The 21,277-nt window shown below is 34.9% G+C and overlaps 1 protein-coding gene across 1 annotated transcript; it reads right to left on the bottom strand.

Moving 5' to 3' along the window:
* Positions 1-1,426: 1,426 nt before the first annotated feature.
* LOC131652914 (uncharacterized) lies at positions 1,427-6,985 on the bottom strand. Its single transcript, XM_058922906.1, has 7 exons — positions 6,314-6,985; positions 4,972-5,118; positions 4,301-4,650; positions 2,789-3,533; positions 2,591-2,687; positions 2,455-2,509; positions 1,427-1,818 (listed from the first exon to the last, which is right to left on the bottom strand). Exons 1-7 carry the CDS (start codon positions 6,819-6,821, stop codon positions 1,756-1,758), a joined length of 1,965 nt encoding a protein of 654 aa, XP_058778889.1. The 5' UTR covers positions 6,822-6,985; the 3' UTR covers positions 1,427-1,755.
* Positions 6,986-21,277: the final 14,292 nt, after the last annotated feature.

Here is a 21,277-nt window from a genome sequence, read left to right as displayed (position 1 = left end):
GAGCTGAATGTTTCTCTTTTGCCAATGAATGATTTATTTCTTTGTTTTGTGCATGTTTGGGGAATGAGACAATATTATTGTGTTTTTGGTTTTCGCCAGTTATAGTATAGAATACTGTAATTAAATAACCTTTTTACAAAATTTTGAATACAGAAAACAAACAAAACAAAGTGTTACCGCTGCAACTAAAACTGAAAAAAAATAAAACCTATACTCAAACATGCTTCTAAAAACTATAAGAGTGAAACTGCATTAATCACTTAAACATGTTATTTTTAAGTAGATTATATTTTCTTCATTCAATATTATTTTTAAGTAGATTATATTTTCTTCATTCAATATATCGCCTTTATATTTTCTTCAGTTAATACTTAATACATCTTTTGGAGAATAAAAATTAGGGAAATGATAAGTTGACAACTCTTTTGTACACAAACAATGTATACCCATACATACGGTGTATTTAAAATATAGTGCTAAGATAACATAGCTCAAATTATTATGGTATATCGTATGTAGATAACTTGTCACATCATTTAACTATGGTTGTTTGGAGTTTGAATGATAGGAGATGGGAAATTACCAGTTTGAAAAATCATAATTAGTAGCGCGATTTTATTTATTTTTAAGCAAAAATTAATCTGAAACAGTTAAAAATAACTAGTTGGTTCAATTTTTATAATCATTATTCATAAAATTTAAATCAAAATGTGATAAAAAAAATTAAATTAAAATAAATCAACGAAGAAGGGATAATTATGCTCAATCAAATTGATATTTTTAAAATTTTGCAATGAAATATACACATTTATCTAAAAAATATATCAGCAAAAGATAAAACTATTATTATAGTATAAAAAAACCAGTACTCAAACCGATAGAAATCAGATTTTATTAATTTGATTTGGATTCAAGGTGATCAATTTTAAATGATAAAAAACCGACACTCAAATTATTAGAGGTTAGATTTTATTCAAACCAATAATACCCTTTGGGCACACAAGGGTTTTTTAGTGAAGACAAGTTGACAGGTTTTATTTGCCAAATATACACAGATATTCACTTATTTGAAGAAACACAGGCTTTTACATCAAGTGCAGAAGCTCTTTTTGCTTGCATCTCCCACAAGCAAAACAAAGAATGGAATGGCACCTAGCAAATATGCATTCCTAGCAAGCAAAATAAAGAATAAAATAGCAACAAAGCATCCTAATTATACCATGGCAATGTTCAGTGGCTACCAATAATTAGACGTGGTTTAGTCACCCAAAAAAATTAGATGATGGGGTTAGTGAATTTAAATTTCAAGTAACCCTTTCACTTACAGCAATCACAATAATATTTTTCAGTGATAACTTCACCAGCACTTTCTGGGAATGGTTTACATAATTAAAGGGCAAGAACCAGAGCCGAAGCCAAGTAAAACTTGAGAAGCCAAAATTGTGAAACAAATTATCCAAAACATGAAAACAATATAAAAGAAAGAAAGAACTGTTGTGAATGAAAATACATAGCTAAATCTGCCTGGAGAGGCAAAATGTTTGCTCTCTTCGCTAGGACAGCTGAATATAGATTTGTCTAAAATTTCCTAACAAAGAGGTGCATAATTCCAATATGGAAAATAATAAACATGAATTACAATAATTTCAAAATTTATTCCTACCAGGCATTCGCATTGCATAATTTATATGCAGACCTGTTCTTTTCCATATTCGCTTACAATCCATTCCTAACAGTCCTTTGCATTTGAATAACTTATATCCAGACCTGTTCTCTCCCATATTCTCTTACAATTACAGGTACACTTGTGGGAGGAACCTGCCAAAGTACGAATATGAATAAAAAAATAGTGTTAACAATCATAATATAAATCTGATGCCCTTTGAGTGTTAAAAAAAATATTGTTAATAGTATATCACAGGGACAATGTTTTTTTTTACTGAAACAACCTAATAGCATTCCACTTAAAACAGAGTCAGAATATATCTTGGTAAATACTCAAAACTACGAGGATTGTGCCATGATATGTGCAAAAATGGGCAATCACGTTCCCTCATCTCCAAACAAATTAAACCACAGTTCGGTGCTGATGATAAAATGCTCTACACTTAATAATAAGACACACTCAGAAAGGTTTCTTAACCTGTATTCTACTAAATAGTAAATACTAATGCCCTCTTGTTTCTTTTCAATATTTTCTTTTTGAAATTAAGTTTAAGAGTGGTAATTATTCATGTCATTTTATTTTCATCGTTTAGGTTTTTGCAGTTTAAAATTTAAACTGTTATCTTGATCCTCAAAATCATTCTCCTAAGAACAGTGGAACATAATTTTGCACTTAGTACACTAGTCTAAAGCCCAACTAGATAAAATGCAAACTATGGGTTTCTAGGTTCAAATGCATTTTAGCCATGTTTTGGCAGCAAATGTATAACTTAAAATTGCAACACGTACCATGCCATAATCTGTGACTATCATTGAAACGTAATCTGAAGGCATTGCATCATAACTGCCATCAATTTAAAGAGAATTGCAGGTTAGAGTGGGGAAATAACAATTTGGCGTGGTGTTCCATTCAATAAATACTTACATCAGATTTAGAAGTTGCAGATTTTCAATATCGGACCAACCATCCAAGTGGTTGACATCCACTCTACCCTGAACATTTGAAATGGCATCTGGATCACCTGTAAGATCATTATAAAAACATCAGTCTTCTTACAGGAAATGGCATGCTGGATTACGATAAATAAAAGCCTCGTCCTCTATAACAGTTAAATATACATACCAAGTTCATTCGAGCAAATTGAATCTAGCTGTACCCTTTCATGAAATTTATAGGCCTCACAGCATACTATGACTGGTACACGAGATGCATGAGCAACCATTGCAACACTTGCAGTCCCCACTCTTGAATATACCGTTCCGTTAGAAAGTATCGATTCAGCACCCAGAAAAACTCGACTAACTTCATGCATTATGTAAGAAACAGCATTTATATGAGTGTATGTACAGTTAAGACCTTTCTCCACAAGCCTGCGGAGTAACTGTTGGCCTCTAAGCTTTGGACGAGAGTCAACTATCACAACACGAAATTGTTTTCCTAATTCGTGTGCATGTAAGAGAATCATTTCAACTGCCAATGATGACCCGTATGTTAGAAGAACATCCCCATCTCTTATTTTGGTGACAGCGTGCTTGACTATCACCTTGTTGGCAAGTATGATCTTTTCACTGATAAAACGCTCAATATCTGACTGGAGAGAAGTTTTTGCTTCTGCCTCAGACAAGGTTAAAGGTAGCTTGGCTATCTGACTCTTGAGAAATCTAATTGCATTTCCCATGCTGATTGACAGAGGTCGGCACTCATTAAGAAATGATACATAACTGCCAATTTTTGCTGTCAAATCTCTCCCAAGACTCTTCTCAGGTGGAACCTTGTAGTCTTTGATGGCCTCTTGAAATGCTTGGAGCATTGCAATACAACGATCATTGCCACCAGATATATCTCCAGATATGTACTGCAAACCAACCTGACAGCCACAATGAAGATCATTAGGAATTTAGGATTTGAGAAAGCATATTGAAAAACCTCTAGTTCATAAAGCGTATTGAAATGGGTCCTAACTCCTAATCGCTGTTCTATACACTAGAGCATTATGAAAAAGTTTTAACTTTCAACTACATTTTAGCTCGCGGTGGGGTATCTTTGTGAAAATATAGAATACTAAATGCAAAAAGCTTTTATTTGGATGCCATTCAACATAACTTCGTACATATGGTGTATATTTTTAGGGAAGATTGTGCCTATCATTGTGCAAAGGGTTAAATTTTTTATTAACTGTCAATGAACCATACAATGTCACCTATGACCAATCTAAAACACCACTTCAGACTTCAGAGTATTACAGCAAGGGGTGCAGTTGTGCATTGCAATGCTCGAAGCCACACACATAACATAAATATATTCTTATTTCTTATAACTCATTAAAATATTATAATTCATCAATCCAACAGTCAAATTAAAAGTTCATATTGAGTAGATTGAATCCGAAAGTTTTCATATATTTTACAGACTATATGATGCTATATCAAATAACTTAAAATGAATGTACAAAAAACATTTTAAAAAGATAAGAAAATGTTGACACCCAATTTACATAGCTACAAATTTCGGATCTAATGTTTATAATGGGTTATTAACTCTACTATCATTATACCCAAAAATAACAGCGGTATATAAATTTAAAAAAAAATGCATTTAGTTGCATTGATATCAAATGACAGGATAACGGAGTACCTTATAAACAGCAGGATGCAACGCCTCAAGATCGAAAAACTTTGCCTCAAGATCTGGAAGCTGACTCCCATGTTCATATTGTGGTAAATGCCTGAATAACTCAACTCTGTTCCTAGCCTCAGTGTGTTTCACTACAGAACGACGTTTAGCTTTCTCCACCCGGCTCTTGTCATCATACTGCAAGCGCGGTTGAGGAGCATCTTTCTTTCTATCTTTTTCATGGGAGAAATCACTCCCCTTCTTCTCAGAGGCTGCAACTGATGCATTATCAGCTTTTTGTGCTTGCTTTACTGCTTTAGCGGGTTTTGCATTCACTGATGCAGCAGTTGCAGACGCCTTATTTCCTTCGCCTATAGACACATTTTATTAAATTTTAATTTATTAGCATCATCATAATAAGTTATGCAAAAATGTTACCTATGAAACAGCTCGTAATAGTAAACAATATGTTTGTAATAAACATCATAAAAAACACAATATTTGAGTCTGTGAACACTTAAAAGTAGTTCTGCAAAGAACTGGGGATCAATAGCAATAAACTATTAAGATCAGCATATAATCACGGATAGTATCCCCACAGTAGAAGCCCTTTCAGTCAGAGAGCTCAGATGCAGACCCACAGACAGACACAATACCATTTCCAAATCAAATATGGGATAGCTAATACACACCTTTCGCAGCAGCCTTTGCAGCTCGTTGAGCTTCTTGAATTGCACGTCTTTCAGCTTTTGTGGGTTTTGGTTTCTCCTGTTTTGAATTAGTAGATTGGTCTTTCATTTCCCCAGCTGATCCTCCTCCTTTGTTTGCTTTTTCTTTTTCTAATGGTGAAGAAGAAAAATGTAACAAAAGCAAGCCAATAAGAAAATAAAAACAGACCGCAGACAACAAAGTTCAATTTTTCTCTTTAAAAGACAACCTCATGTACATTGATAACAAGCAAGTCGGGCTGATTTCAAGTCTTTATTATCATATAATAAAGCTTGCAAATGGTGATAAAATCAAGACACACACACACACACACACACACAAAGCAAGTGGAGATTATAACGTGTGGCAAAATATATGTTTAAATTGTATATACTATAACAAAGCCCTTCTCTTTATGCAAAAGACAAATACACAGGCATATATCTAAACTTCTGTAAAGGGAATACCAGTTAACTTTCAAGTTTCAACTACATATATAATTAAATAATCAGCACTCAACAGTACAAATACGTTAAAGTAATACATATATACTTAAGCACAGTAGAATAAAAGCATAGAGACGAACACTGCACACTAGTACATATACAACTTTAAATTTATATTCTATCTCAAGTTAATAACTTAATATTAGTTCGTAAATATTCCAACAAAATCCTTCTTTGTAAGCCTATTATAATAAATGTATTACTCAATTTCATAAACCCAATAGACTCCTTCTGTTTCTGAAAACAAATTAGTTCACATCTTCAAAAACCTGATTCTAAGCACTATCTAAAATTCTAGATCAAACCAAAAAATTAAAGTTTAATCTTTACTTTCCCTTCCTAGTTCATATTTCACAAAAAGCTTGATCAAACTTCATAAACTGCATTTTTCCATTTCCTAATTCTACCCTACACTTGCAGAAACTCAAACTCAGGGCTTGTTGAATTGATTTATTTGAATTTATCTATTGGCATAACCACACGTGAGACTATTTGAGAGAGTTTTTAAAAACAACTTATGACTCAGTCCGTAAATTTTCTCCATCAAATTCAACAAGCACTACAGAATAGCTTATGAAAACAGCTTCTACCAAATATGCAAACACTTTGAATTTATCTCATCTTTTGCTACTGAAACAGTAAATACATAAGAACTTAATATGGTGGTAACCGCTTAAGCAAAAAGCCCTTAATTAAATTGTTTATCCAAACACACCTCAATTAGTATTCTCTACTACTGATAATCCAAAACAAGTTCAAATTCAAACAAACCAAATCAAAATCAAAATCAACAAAGATAAAAATCCGAATAATCTCTCACCAGGAATCCCAAGCGAATCATTAACAACAGAAACAGTAGTCAACCCACTCGCCGGAACAACAACACCACCACCATTCCCCTTCAACGCCGTCAAATCAAACCCCCCTCTCGGAAACGAAGACGCCACAACTTTCCCAGCATCATTCCCCTTCCCATCAAAAAACCCTCGGTCACCACCAACAACAACCCTACTCGAATACGAAGACGACGGCGCCGGCGAAACGGGAGCATCAGAGTTACTTCCCCCAACAGTAATCGACTCAGCACGGCGAGGCAAAGCGGCGGAACGAGCGTGAAGAGCTAGGTTATCAGAAAGATGACGCGGCGGAGGGATCATAACGGGTGAAAGAGAAGCGGAGGTGTCGGCGATAGGGTGAGAAGAGTGAGTCGGGTCGGGTGGACCCGATAGAGAGCGATCGGGTGGGGCTCCGGGAGCGAAGAAACCGACTTGACGGAATTTAGGGACGGGGTCGATTATGGTGCGGGGTGCTCGGCGTGGAGGATCCATGGAAATGGAATTTGAGTAGCGAAGTGAGGTTTAGCTTAGGTAAAACGCGCGTTTGGATAGAAGTAAATTTAAAAGGGATTTTTTTTTTTTTTTTGGGTTTGTGTCGGAATTTCGGAATCTCAACGAGAGGGACAGAGTTTTTGCAAGAGTAAAAGTGAAGACATATGTGATACAAGAGAATCTCTTTATGAACCATCATACACTTTCTTAGGGATCTCTCGCAAAAAATTTAAAATAATCCTGTATTTCGCATATGCAACTTCGAAATTATATATTTTTTTAAAAAAATGACTTCATATATGTATTTCTAAAGTCATTTTTTCAAAAAAAAAAAAATATGACTTCACATATGCATTTTTGAAGTTACTTTTTATAAAAAAAATGTGCATTGGGAGTTGCATATCCGAAAATATGTCTCGGAGAGAATCCATATCAACAAAGCAGCAAAGCATAGATTTATCATAAATAATCGAAATTACATAGATATTTCAATAGAAATTTAACATTTAATATTATTATAAACGAGTAGTTGAGGACGGTACAATATTTTGATAACATCATCTCCCGATATTTGAAGTTTTGCATTCAACTCGATTGAACCCTTTGAAAAATATTGTTGAAAAGTTGTCCACATAACCTCTCAATCGTCGTCGTTCTTGAGCTCAAATGAAGTGAACTTCACTTTTCCTTCGGTGTCAAGTGAAGGTGAACGATACTCAAGCTTGACCACCTTTCGATTTTCTGAATATTTTAAGAGAGTTCAGTGTCGGAATCAGCTCGGCGAACGGGGTGTCGTGTGAAAACCTAAATTGAATCGGCATCGGGTAACCACTGTTGAAGTAGACAAAAGCAAGGTGAAGGAGGGTAGGTTTGAGTCATTTCTGATTGTGGTTTGTGATGTTGATGAAAAGCTATAGAGACCATATTTATAAACTTTTTGGAGTAATATGGACACAAGAAATCTTATCTTGCTACCAGTGCATATTTCGGATATCCACTTCCGAAATAAGTCCTGATGCTTTTTAAATTTCGGATATGCATTTCTGAATTATGCAGAACCAGAATATCATTCATACCATTCTGTTATGGCTAAATCAGCATCAATCCAACTTAATCAACATAGAAAATAATTAAATCGATAAGAATAAACATTGATTACATTAAATATAGATATATTATATATGTATAAATCGTATTGGTTTTACATTCTTCACGATAATACATACAAAAAATAATTTGATGACATCCTAAAATGCACCGAACGAATTGTCACCGCTTAATTCTAAAACCGGTAAATTCTTCGACTTCTCCCTATTTGCTTCCCCCTCCTGCTTCATCATTTCTTCGAACTCCACCATCCTTTCAAAAAATGATCCAGTCAAGTGTCTGCCTCTTTTGTATGATGTGTCATCCACTGACATGCCGTAGCCGGAATTGGACACACCGGTTTCAAATAAACTTGTACAAAATGGTGCGATCTTAGATATCCGATACAAATGATGCGACCGGACAGGTCTATAGGTGGGCAACTATGAAGTGGAAAAAATGTCTAAAAAAATCTAAATCTCGTCATATCAACACACACCCTGTCATACGCACATGTTATAAAATGGTTTATCTCAGGGAAGGACATCCACTTTGAAACTGGTGCGTGAGCGATAAAAGATGGAACAAGGGCATCGTGAATTTTACCAAAGTTGTCTTTATTCTCATAAAGCCGGGTGTACATTTCCATATGCACCGTCAACTATGAAATAAGTGTTCGGCGAATAAGAGTGTGATTCTCTTCTTCTTTACCAAGTAAATCGGCAACGGTCCGATACCCGTAGTTATCATCGATCCCCATATGAACCATATTTTTAATGTGCTTGTGCATAAATAGAGGCATCTCATCAATGTAGATTATCAACGTTTTTTTATCGGAGATGTGCGAGGAGGTTTGGAAATGCGCGCTCCCTTGCAAGCAAATGAGAGATGAAATGAGGAGACTTTACTTCAAATTGTAGCTTTCTATGCTCTCTTTGCTATGATCAACCACTTGTAACTTGGTTTGGAGACGAAAAATGGATTGAAAATAGTTGAGGTTTTGGAGAGGGTTTTGGTTTTTGAGTGAAAGAAAATGAATGAAATAGTGATATTGGTAACAATGTATATCAAGGGTATTTTCGGATATGCATATTTAAAAATACCTCTCACATTTTAAATTCAACGTTTAAATAAAACGTTTAAAAAAGATATTTTCGGATATGCATATCCGAAACATCTTAAAAATGTAAAAAAATGTGCGTTCGAATATGCATATCCGAAGGATGTTTTGAAATTTTCAAAGATTTTTTTCTCTCTATATGAGTGTACAAAGAGATTCTCGTGACATATATAACTTATTGAACCTAAATATATATTAGGCCTTTTAAACAATGTTTTGGAGACACTTTTTAAAATAATAAATAAAAAATATTCTTTAAAAAAGTTAATTATTTTAATTAAAAAATATATTCTTTATAAAAAAATTCTCTTTATCATTTTTAAATATAAAGTATAATACTTTAAAAAATTCTTTATTTATTAATAAATTTATGTGGTATTACTCAACTACTCAAATTTTCTAGCTATGTCCTTCGTGTATATATGTCCTTTGAATCTAGATCTAGATCTCAGGTTAATGTTTTTAATATTGTGATTAGACGAAACAAATCATATAACAGTGTAAATTGAATTTAATCATGAATCATTCTCATGTGTTTTGTGAGCTGAGAAAAAAAACTCATGTCTACTTATATCAAATCATTAATTAATTCTCAGGAAATAATTCTAATTAATCAAATCATGATTTAGTGTGAATCGAATGATCAAAGTACATGAACAACAATTCAACCTCTAGGAGCTTGATGATTGTCTATTCAAATAAGATGTGAGCAACATTATGCAGTTTCTTTAACATATTATCATTTTTATTCATGTTTTAACAATTTGAGTGTTGTTGTGAACTTATGTCTATTAAATTTAAAGAATTTATAATTCTATTTTGATGAATGAATGGTTGTTTTAGTTAATGAATATCTTTTGTTGATTGACTTTGTACATTGAATAAATCTTCCCTTTAGTAATAATGATCTCACAAACTTATATAAGATATACATGACTCAAGAAAATGGGACTGCCGAAGAAGCCATGAAGTTCAAAGGGACAACATGAAAGACAACCATGATGAGAAATTCACAACAATAATCCTTCATCACTCTCAAACATCCTAACTAGTGAGGTATTGAGTCAAATAACTATTTTTTCTTTAAAGGCAAGTATGATATATGAAATAAAAAAGGTGCTACAACCATTGTACAAAGAATTAAGAGGAAAGACACAAGAAATATCAATCTCAGAATCTAATCCAATAAAAAAATATAATACAACTATTGATTACAACAATCACAACCACCAAAAACAACGAATAAACAAAAAAATATAACCACAGAAACACAGAAAAATCAACTTCAGACAAAGTTTGATCTCTCCAATATGAGAATACCTTGAAAGAGCAACAAAATCATAAAAGACGAAACAAGAACACATCCAATGAAGGTTGAAGACGCTCACTCCTCTATTGGATGAATTTTTCACTGTTACATTAACTTCATCACTTCGGTTCTCAAGGTACCACTTATATCTCTCTTTGTTTATTGTAGTTGCTTATCCTATTTCCTCCTAAAATTGACAACTTAGAAGACGGACCTTCAAATTTCACAAATATACCTAGTGGTGATGAGATAAGAGACACCTCGTCTCACACAGAGGTAATGGATCCAAAGGTGTTAAATGTTATTTCTTTTGCTGTTATTCACACTTACAAGTTTCATAATTCTTAGTGATAATTATGAGTCTAGGGGGTTCCGTAAGAAATGACATTGAGCCCATGGGTTTTTAGAGTGGTGAAAATGCAAGGGTGGATCTGGTTGATCCTGACCATGGGGAATTGGTCATGACTTTTCTTCTCCTAAATTTCCTTTGGCAGATCCAGAGTTTGGTGGAGCATACTGGGATGATATGAGGGCTCTCTCATATATCAAAGCCTTTATATACTTAAATAGTTAGGAACTCAGTGACAAGGAATTTAGGCAATATCACGACTTCCGAGGGCATTCTAGAATTCATGATGTAGATTTTATTTTTGTTGATAGTGAAAAGGAGATTGTTCGAGAAGACCAAAAAAGTCTCGAGTTCCCTATAGACGCCATTCAATATTATTGGGTGGATGCAGAGGTGGTAGGGATGACTACCATGTTCACCGACGCCTATAGAATGAATAGTGCTCACTTGGATGTGGGACCATATTCGTTCCCATAAGTGAGTTTGAAAGGGGTTTCACCCATCATCAAGTGAGGTATGGTCTTGTACGCCCAAAGTACATGTGATAGTTCATCTTCCCTATTTCTATTTGCTTCTTCAATTCTCATCTTTAGTCCCCTTAACAGATCCCAATTTGTTGCCTCTACTTATCCATTCGTCTGTGGGTGCTCTATTTATGTGAAATGATGTTTGTCCTTCAGATCTTCGATCATTTTCTTCAAATTCTTATTTGTAAAGTGTATCTTGGTATTAGAGATGACAAAAATTAGGGCTTACATAGCTCGGTAAAATTTTTATCTTAAAGAATTTTGGTGTGCTGGTTGTAGTGATTTTCACCAAGGCTGATACTTCTATCCATTTCGTAAAATAATTGACTGCCACGATCATGAACTTCAGTTGACTTGAGGCTAGAAGGAAAGTACCAAGAATATCAAGAGGGAAATTTCAGAAATATGCCAACATGCTTAACTCGAATGGAGAAGCGTTACAGGAATCCTCGTGCCTATAACTTCATTTGCACTTCTTCACATAGTCCTTGGCGTTTTGGATAAGGGTGGCGAAATAGGTCGTGGCCCGCCGGCCTGGCCCGCACACCCGCCAAAAGATGGGGGTTGGGTTGGTATATTGGGCCCATCACCCGCCAAAGCTCGCGTCGCCTATCCATTGGGCCTGTCCCTCCTTAAGCCCGTCATTTTTTAGTTAATTCTAGTAATTTCAATTCTTGATGGTTTTATTTTATACATTTATTTGTGAATATATGCACTATTTTTTTAAGTAAGATTTATTAAAAAGATGCTTTATAAAAATATGTTCTAAAAAATAAGTGAAAATTTCAATTAAAATATAAAGAAACTATTAAATAATTAAAAAATAAATAAATAAAAAATAGGTGAGGCGGCTAGATTTTTATGCCCATTTACACTTGGCAGATTTGCCCGTCCTGCTCCTTTTTGGCGGGTTTAAGGTAGGGCAGGTCGGGCGACCCGTTTTACCATCCCTAGTTTTGGACGATAGACAACTAATAATACCCTACCCGAGAACATATCTTTGGTATGCATTTTCCTTTTGACTTGGGATACCACTAGTTATGAGTGCGTCTGCAAATTAACATCTTCTGCCCATGTCTATGTTGCTATTGTGAGATTGACAACAAATGATTCATACTCAGTCTGGTTGTTGATAGTGGGGAACTCAAAGTATAGGGATACCTTAATTACTAGACAAACTTCATTTTCCAATATAAGGTAGACACTGCATCCTTTACTATTGGACAATTTGTGTGTGAAACCAATTCGGGTACCAATCAGTTTTAGTGCTTTTTATGCTCGAAGGAGTCGTCGAATTCAAACATCTTGATAGATTATTTGGCCAACTCTCCGACCATATTTGGCTTATGAGGGACTTGCTTCAGAGGTAAATCTGTATAGACAATGATGACGTGTGCTAGTGTTAAGTGCCAAAATGTAGTTATTTTGTATATATGTTTTGTTGCACTTATCGATACTTTTTGTTAATACCGTTGAATAATTCCCCGTTTTGTGCATAAATACGTATACTTTGTGAATATATATATTTTCATGCACTTTTATACTTTTTGATAGTTTTCTACTCTTTTTGTAGGTATTCTTGCGTATTTGGAGCATGAGCAATAACGTGTCGAAGACACAACTTCAAACGCGCGATTTTGAGCGGCGGAATCAATTCATTCGGCGAATAAAGCTCAAAATCAAAGAATAATAAATCACCAATTTGGTTGATATGTTGTCATTGCTAGATAGGAAATTGAATAAGCTTTCCAATGCTTCGAACCGGACGCAAATCGGAGTTACGATTCTCAAGTTACGCCATTTTTACTAAAAGTTGTTTTTTTCAATTCAGCAGGTTGGGCGCGATGCGCGCTCCTGCGCGCGACGCGCGCTGTACCAGATCCAGAATTGTATAAATAGGCGGAAATCAGATATTTTAGGGCATGGTTGGATATTTTAGAGCTCCAATCCATCCAATAGCATTTTTTGAGTGGAAAGATGCTAGAAAACACATTGGAGCTGTCAAATGGATGATCCGGGGTTGAATCCTTCATCAATCGGAGCTGACAAATCGTGAGATTTTTGGGTTTTTCTTCTTTTCTTCTCTTTGTGGTTTCATTTGTGGGTTTTGTATATATATACTTTGATCTATGTATATTTTTCGCCCATGGCGTTGTATAAAGTTGCTTTACAATATAAACTTGTTGTTTTTCCTGATTTTTTACATCTTGATGTTTGGGTTATGATTGGTGGGTTGTTTTGCATCTTGATGTTAGGGGTTTGTGTTGTTGTAGAGATAGACCTCACAAATCTTGATTAGGAGAGATAATCATTAGCTTCTTGATTGTAGAGATAGATGAAGAGTTAATGTTCACTTTGTGTTGGTTCGTAATGCTACCGGGTTGTTCGATCGGTGGAGACATCGTCGATCGAGCAATATTTTAATTTAACACGGTAAGCTAGCGTATGTTTGATTGGTGGAGAAATCGTCAACTAAGCATACGATAGAACTCGTGGAGGTGTTTGGATACGAATGCCGACAACGGGCAACACGTGAATGGTTTAAGGAGTATAATAGACTAAGTGCAACTGGTCGATAAGTTTAAGTTTGTGAAGAGTATATTATTTGCAATACTTGATAGTTTCTTCTATTTGAAGAATGTATTCTTTTTGTGTTGATATTTACTTTTCCATTTCATATTTAAATTCATTCAAAACCAAACTCATAACTAAGAATCCGTCGAACGGCAGTTCAGTAGCACCGATCTCTGTGGACACGATAAATTCCCGGATAAATATTTCCAAAACTTTTGTTGCTTGCCGCTCTACCGCTCTAACAAAATGGCGTTGTTGCCGGGGATTGGTGTTTTTATTGAATTCGCATTGCGATATTTTCTTTGTTTTTGAGTTTTGTGAATATCGTATATTTTGTGCATATTCTCATACTTATATATTTTCGTATATTGATACATGTTTATATTTTCATACTTATACATGTTTGTGTGTTTGATTTTGTTCCTCTTTACTTTTGCTATTTAGCAAGGTGAAGTTGGCTAAACAAATTGAACTCGGATAGTTCGTAAATTCTAAATCTTCACTTTTCAATTTGTTTAGCCAATTAAGGATTTTGTAAATATTGCGTTTTATGTATATTTGTGTTTTTACACATACTTGTGTATACTTTTGCTTTTGATTCGTTTGTTAAGTGTTTGGGCAGGTCGCTTTCTTTAGGTTGTGTTTGAGGCGAAAGCATTGGCGTACCACGGGGAAGTTACTTACCATTCGCGAAACAATAAAGGCGTCGAGCTAACGACGTTAAACGAGTGCTTATTGGGAGGCACCCCAATGGTTTTATTTTTCTGTTTTAGTTTTCTGTAAATGAGTAGTGTAGGTGTTAAGTGGTGGCGCACTGAAATTCTGTTTTTCTGGTGTAGCACGCGTCGCGCCGCTTGGGAGCTGAAGAGCTTGGTTAGGCATAACTGCGCTCGCGTCGCGCGCTCTTGAGGGTGCGTCGCGCGCCCTATAACTTTTGGCCAATGAATTCTTTTTAATGGTTCACTTGCCTAGCATTTTTCTCACTTACACCAAAGCTTTATAGTATAGTATTTTATAATTTTATTTTTAATTCTTTTGTTTGTGTTTAGATTCAAATTTTTTCCCGATCGCTTGGAATCGCATTCGGTAATTCTCCAATTTTGATTGATTCAACATGCCAATTGTGCGGTAATGATTGTTCAAATTTGTATGTAGCAAGGTACTCATTTATCACTTTCTATAGCATAACATGTTTTTGAGACTTTTCATTTGTACAAATTTCAGATTACTCATTCTTTTTGCATAACTGTCTCATGACTTGAATCACAATTAGTTTTCCCTTTTTACCATAAATGTGAGGTGGCTTTCCATTGTGTATATATGCGAGTGACCGACATTTCTTGTTTTAACTAGATATTATTATGTTTAATCTTTCATTTGTATTGTTTTTGTGAATGCACGAAAGTGATCAAGACACTTGTTTGATTTTGAGCACAACTACCATAACCAAATGTCAATTTACCTTGTGAGTGTGTGACCATTCGTAACCCCTTTTAGCTTTTTTTTATCATTGTCCATTTTGTTTTTGAACTTGAAACATAGTTCACATTTTTGATGGATTTTGATTATCGTTTTTCTTGAACCCTTAACTATGATGTTTAGTTGTATTTTTACCTTGCCTTAAAAAGTAGGGAGTATTCACTTTATGTTGTGGTTGAATTCAAGTTGGGGAGAGGATGTTTGCCCATTTATATTGTGGTTGATATGAGGTTTTGAAAAGAAAAAGAAAGAAAAGAAAAGAAAAATGTGTGAAAAAGAAAGAAAAGAAAAAGAAAGAAAAAAGAGAAAAATTTGAAGAAAAAAAAATCAAAAAGAGTTTGGAATAAGTTTTGTGTTTGGTGTGAAACTTGTGATGAAGAAGAGAGTTGGATTAAAATTATATTGTTTGAAACTTTGTGGAAGTAATTACTCCCTTAGATTTAGGCAAGTTTTTGTTTCGATTAGCTTTAGAACTTATCATTTGTTTGTTAACCGAGCCACATTACAACCTTTAAAGCCCTTGTGATTCGTGCCGTTGCATTTTCGATACTATTTTTGGATGAATGCATAATTTTGCCTTTTGTTTGCAAGTTTGTCGGGTGTGTGTCAAAGTCCTCACCTTTGGGTGTTTTTCATCTACCGATGAGTTTTTGCTAGGCGTGATTCGTGATTGAGCTTGTTTTGTTTTAGAATATTTTGTATGATTTTTGTACTTAGGATTCGTTTCATTTTCATGTTCGTTGTAGAATTGTGGTAAATGTTTACTTTGTTCGTACGTTTTTGTTTGAACCGTACAATTATTTCGTTTTTCTAAATCTTGTTGATTCTTGATTCTTTGGATTTTTACTTTTGACTCTTTGAGTGTTTGGCCTTGTTTGAGGACAAACAAATTCAAGTTGGGGAGAGTTGTTAAGTGCCAAAATGTAGTTATTTTGTATATATGTTTTGTTGCACTTATCGATACTTTTTGTTAATACCGTTGAATAATTCCCCGTTTTGTGCATAAATACGAATACTTTGTGAATAGATATATTTTCATACACTTTTATACTTTTTGATAGTTTTCTACTCTTTTTTGTAGGTATTCTTGCGTATTTGGAGCATGAGCAATAACGTGTCGAAGACACGGCTTCAAACGTGCGATTTTGAGCGGCGGAATCAATTCATTCGACGAATAAAGGTCAAAATCAAAGAATAATAAATCACCAATTTGGTTGATATGTTGTCATTGTTAGATAGGAAATTGAATAAGCTTTCCAATGCTTCGAACCGGGCGCAAATCGGAGTTACGGTTCTCAAGTTACGCCATTTTTACTAAAAGTTGTTTTTTTCAATTCAGCACGTTGGGCGCGATGCGCGCGTCGCGCGCTCTACCTGATCCAGAATTGTATAAATAGGCGGAAATCAGATATTTTAGGTCATGGTTGGATATTTTAGAGCTCCAATCCATCCAATAGCATTTTTTGAGTGGAAAGATGCTAGAAAACACATTGGAGCTGTCAAATGGATGATCCGGGGTTGAATCCTTCATCAATCAGAGCCGACAAACCGTGAGATTTTTGGGTTTTTCTTCTTTTCTTCTCTTTGTGGTTTCATTTGTGGGTTTTGTATATATATACTTTGATCTATGTATATTTGTCGCCCATGGCGTTGTATAAAGTTGCTTTACAATATAAACTTGTTGTTTTTCCTGATTTTTTACATCTTGATGTTTGAGTTATGTTTGGTGGGTTGTTTTGCATCTTGATGTTAGGGGTTTGTGTTGTTGTAGAGATAGACCTCACAAATCTTGATTAGGAGAGATAATCATTAGCTTCTTGATTTTAGAGATAGATGAAGAGTTAATGTTCACTTTGTGTTGGTTCGTAATGCTACCAGGTTGTTCGATCAGTGGAGATATCGTCGATTGAGCAATATTTTAATTTAACACGGTAAGCTAGCGTATGTTTGATTGGTGGAGAAATCGTCAACTAAGCATACGATAGAACTCGTGGAGGTGTTTGGATACGAATGCCGACAACGGGCAACACGTGAATGGTTTAAGGAGTATAGTAGACTGAGTGCAACTGGTCGATAAGTTTAAGTTTGTTAAGAGTAGATTATATGCAATACTTGATAGTTTCTTCTATTTGAAGAATGTATTCTTTTTGTGTTGATATTTACTTTTCCATTTCATATTTAAATTCATTCAAAACCAAACTCATAACTAAGAATCCGTCGAACGGCAGTTCAGTAGCACCGATCTCTGTGGACACGATAAATTCCCGGATAAATATTTCCAAAAATTTTGTTGCTTGTCGCTTTATCGCTTCAAAAAAATGTATATCCAACGATCCAGTAGCATTTTTTGAGTGGAAAGATGCTAGAAAACACATTGGAGCTGTCAAATGGATGATCCGGGGTTGAATCCTTCATCAAATCGGAGCCAACAAACCGTGAGATTTTTGGGTTTTTCTTCTTTTCTTCTCTTTGTGGTTTCATTTGTGGGTTTTGTATATATATACTTTGATCTCATGTATATTTGTCGCCCATGGCGTTGTATAAAGTTGCTTTACAATATAAACTTGTTGTTTTTCCTGATTTTTTACATCTTGATGTTTGGGTTATGTTTGGTGGGTTGTTTTGCATCTTGATGTTAGGGGTTTGTGTTGTTGTAGAGATAGACCTCATAAATATTGATTAGGAGAGATAATCATTAGCTTCTTGATTGTAGAGATGGATGAAGAGTTAATGTTCACTTTGTGTTGGTTCGTAATGCTACCGGGTTGTTTGATTGGTGGAGAGATCGTCGATCAAGCAATATTTTAATTTAACACGGTAAGCTACCATATGTTTGATTGGTGGAGAAATCGTCAACTAAGCATACGATAGAACTCGTGGAGGTGTTTGGATACGAATGCCGACAACGGGAAACACGTGAATGGTTTAAGGAGTATAGTAGACTGAGTGCAACTGGTCGGTAAGTTTAAGTTTGTGAAGAGTAGATTATATGCAATACTTGATAGTTTCTTCAATTTGAAGAATGTATTCTTTTTGTGTTGATATTTAATTTTCCATTTCATATTTAAATTCATTCAAAACCAAACTCATAACTAAGAATCCGTCGAACGGCGATTCAGTAGCACTGATCTCTGTGGACACGATAAATTCCAGGATAAATATTTCCAAAAACTTTTGTTGCTTGCCGCTTTACCGCTCCAACAAAATGGCGCCACTCGTGGAGGTGTTTGGATACGAATGCCGACAACGGGCAACACATGAATGGTTTAAGGAGTATAGTAGACTGAGTGCAACTGGTCGATAAGTTTAAGTTTGTGATGTATAGATTATATGCAATACTTGATAGTTTCTTCTATTTGAAGAATGTATTCTTTTTGTGTTGATATTTACTTTTCCATTTCATATTTAAATTCATTCAAAACCAAACTCATAACTAAGAATCCGTCGAACGGCAGTTCAATAGCACCGATCTCTGTGGACACGATAAATTCCCGGATAAATATTTCCAAAACTTTTGTTGCACTACGCCAAATATGATCTTTTGCAGCACCCCTACGAGAGCGCTTTTAGGGAAAAGCGCTCTTATAGATTTCGCTAAAAACAAAAAAAACAAGGGAAAGAGCGCTGGTAAATGGTGGGGGTACGAGAGCGCTTTCTAGAAAGCGCTGGTAAAGGGGGGGGGTACGAGAGCGCTTTCTAAAAGCGCTCTTATAGGGGGTGGGTATGAAAGCGCTTTCTAAAAGCGCTCTTATAGGGGGTGGGTATGAAAGCGCTTTTAAAAGCGCTCTTATAGGGGGTAGGTACGAAAGCGCTTTTAGTAATAAAGCGCTGGTATAAAGGGGCATATGAAAGCGCTTCTGAAAAGCGCTCTAGTAGCCTTTTTTTAAATTTATATTTCATAAAATTAAAACACCCTATTTGTTTCAGAAAACAAAAAAGGGTCTTCTTCTTCCTCGCTCATCACCCAGTCTCTCACATCTCTCGTTGTCTCTCACAAACCTTTAACTCTCTCTCTACAACACATCTCTCGCCGTCTCTCACAAAACAACTTGCCGCCGCCTCCGTTCGTACTCCCTCCGCCGCCCACTGTTCGTATTCCCTCCGACGGTTGCAGTTGCAGAGCTGCCGTTCGTACTCCCTCCGTCGTCGTACTCCTAAAACAACTAGCCGCCGCCGCCGTTCGTACTCCCTTCGAGAAAAAACGCAGGTTCGAACCCTATCCCTATGAACTGATTTTGGATTTGTGTTTGGTATTTCATACCTTGTTACTTTCTGATGGCAATGTCAAAAAGAAGTTCTGCTATTGTGGTTTTGTGGATTGTACTGCTATTGTGGTTCTGCTATTTTGGATTTGTATTTGGTTTTGTGGATTTGTATTTGTGGATTGTACTGCTATTGTGGTTCTGCTATTTTGGATTATACTGTTTTGGAATTCTTGCTGGCTAGAGTTGGAGGACAGATTTTTGTTTGTTTGAAGGGTAGAGAGTGTTTCTAATGCAGGTTGATTGTTGTTTGTGGTACTGCATTTGGGATAAATTCAATTCTATCTCTTTGCTCACTTATTTCTAATGTTTGCAACTTTTCCTATTTATACTTTAGAGTTGAGCATTCGAGTGCAGTATTTCAGACTTGTCCTCTGTTATTTTTTCCACTACTTTTAACTCATAAAAATGCTTTGAAATGTGGTTGTACGAAGGTATATAGATGCAGGAATTTTGGTGTTGCTTTAGTGATTGATAATGTGAATTGTATTGCTTATTTGGTGGACATTTGATGCTGGAAATTTCTATGATGGTTGGTGGTGTTGTTAACATGTAAATTGAGAGAATGATGAGTTTCAATGGTGTTGAAATGCTGGAAATTAAATGGACAATTGATAATAGTGTTGTTTTGAGTTCATTGCAACTTGTTAGAGCATGAAAAATGGTAATGACATTAGTGTTTTGGTGCTAATTAGAGCAGGTCGAGCAGCTGAAAATTAATTGGTACCATGTTTATGTGAATTATTGTGCATTTTAAATAATTGAGTTCTAGATTGGGTTTATTTTGATATTTGTTAGTAGTGGTGTATTTAACTGCATCGTGTATATGTTTAATTTTACAGTTACTTTGAAGTCTCTGGTTTCTACTTGTACAACGCCGATTCAAACCTACCCATCTCCCACATCAAGTCTAACTCAGGTTACTATCCCTTTCTTCTTGCTTATAATTTGTTGTTTTCTGCTTAATTTCAATTTCAATTTATATGAGAACCATAACTTGAAGATGATGGATTATTATATTAGAGGGTATTTCTCAACTGTTTCTACTTTTTATTTTTAAAAAAATAATCTTTTATACTATATTACTTTCATATTTTATGATATTTTTGTAGTTTAACAAATATATCATTTTTTTCTTACGCTTTCCATTCAATCATGTAGGAGAGAGAAAGTTCAAACTTTCTTGAAAAACAATATTGATTAGATACTAATTTTAACTAAACAATCGATTTCAATTAAACAAAATTATTATATTGCTTATAAAAAATTATTATTATATCAATTACAACTAAATTAGTTATACAACTATCAATTTCTTCCTATCTAGATTTCCTCTTTTATTTATTTTTATAGATTTTTGAGCAAACAATTTGCTTTGGGAGATTTGACCCAGTTTTGACGTATTTTTTGCAATTTAGTGTCTCTCAATCCATTTTTTGGTTTGTGAACTTATATTACCTTGAAATAAGGTAATGTCTTCTTTAAGAAATCGGGTATTCTGATTAGGTATTCTGATTAGGTATTCTATTATTCACACTTTATAGGATCTCACTAGGTATTTTGATCAAGACATAATGATGATAGCTATTTATTATCTTGACAGAATTCCTTAGTACCTGATAGAGAAACCAAGAAGCATTTGTTTAGCTTAATTAAGTCATGGATAAGACATGGATGAGATCAAACCGATTGTCGAAAGAGTACGAGAAAGGGGTATGGAAATTCGTTGAGTTTGCGGTTGCGCACTCCG

This window comes from Vicia villosa, linkage group LG2 (assembly GCF_029867415.1).
Source record: "Vicia villosa cultivar HV-30 ecotype Madison, WI linkage group LG2, Vvil1.0, whole genome shotgun sequence".
NCBI lineage: Eukaryota > Viridiplantae > Streptophyta > Magnoliopsida > Fabales > Fabaceae > Vicia > Vicia villosa.
This window is presented reverse-complemented; position numbering and strand designations above follow the sequence as displayed.

Coding starts and splice junctions, on each gene's coding strand:
- LOC131652914 (XM_058922906.1), bottom strand. CDS start 6,821: ATGGATCCTCCACGCCGAGCACCCCGCACCATAATCGACCCCGTCCCT. Junction 4,651..4,971: donor TGCAAAGGCTGCTGCGAAAG/GTGTGTATTAGC, acceptor ATGTGTCTATAG/GCGAAGGAAATAAGGCGTCT. Junction 2,510..2,590: donor CTGCAACTTCTAAATCTGAT/GTAAGTATTTAT, acceptor AATTGATGGCAG/TTATGATGCAATGCCTTCAG.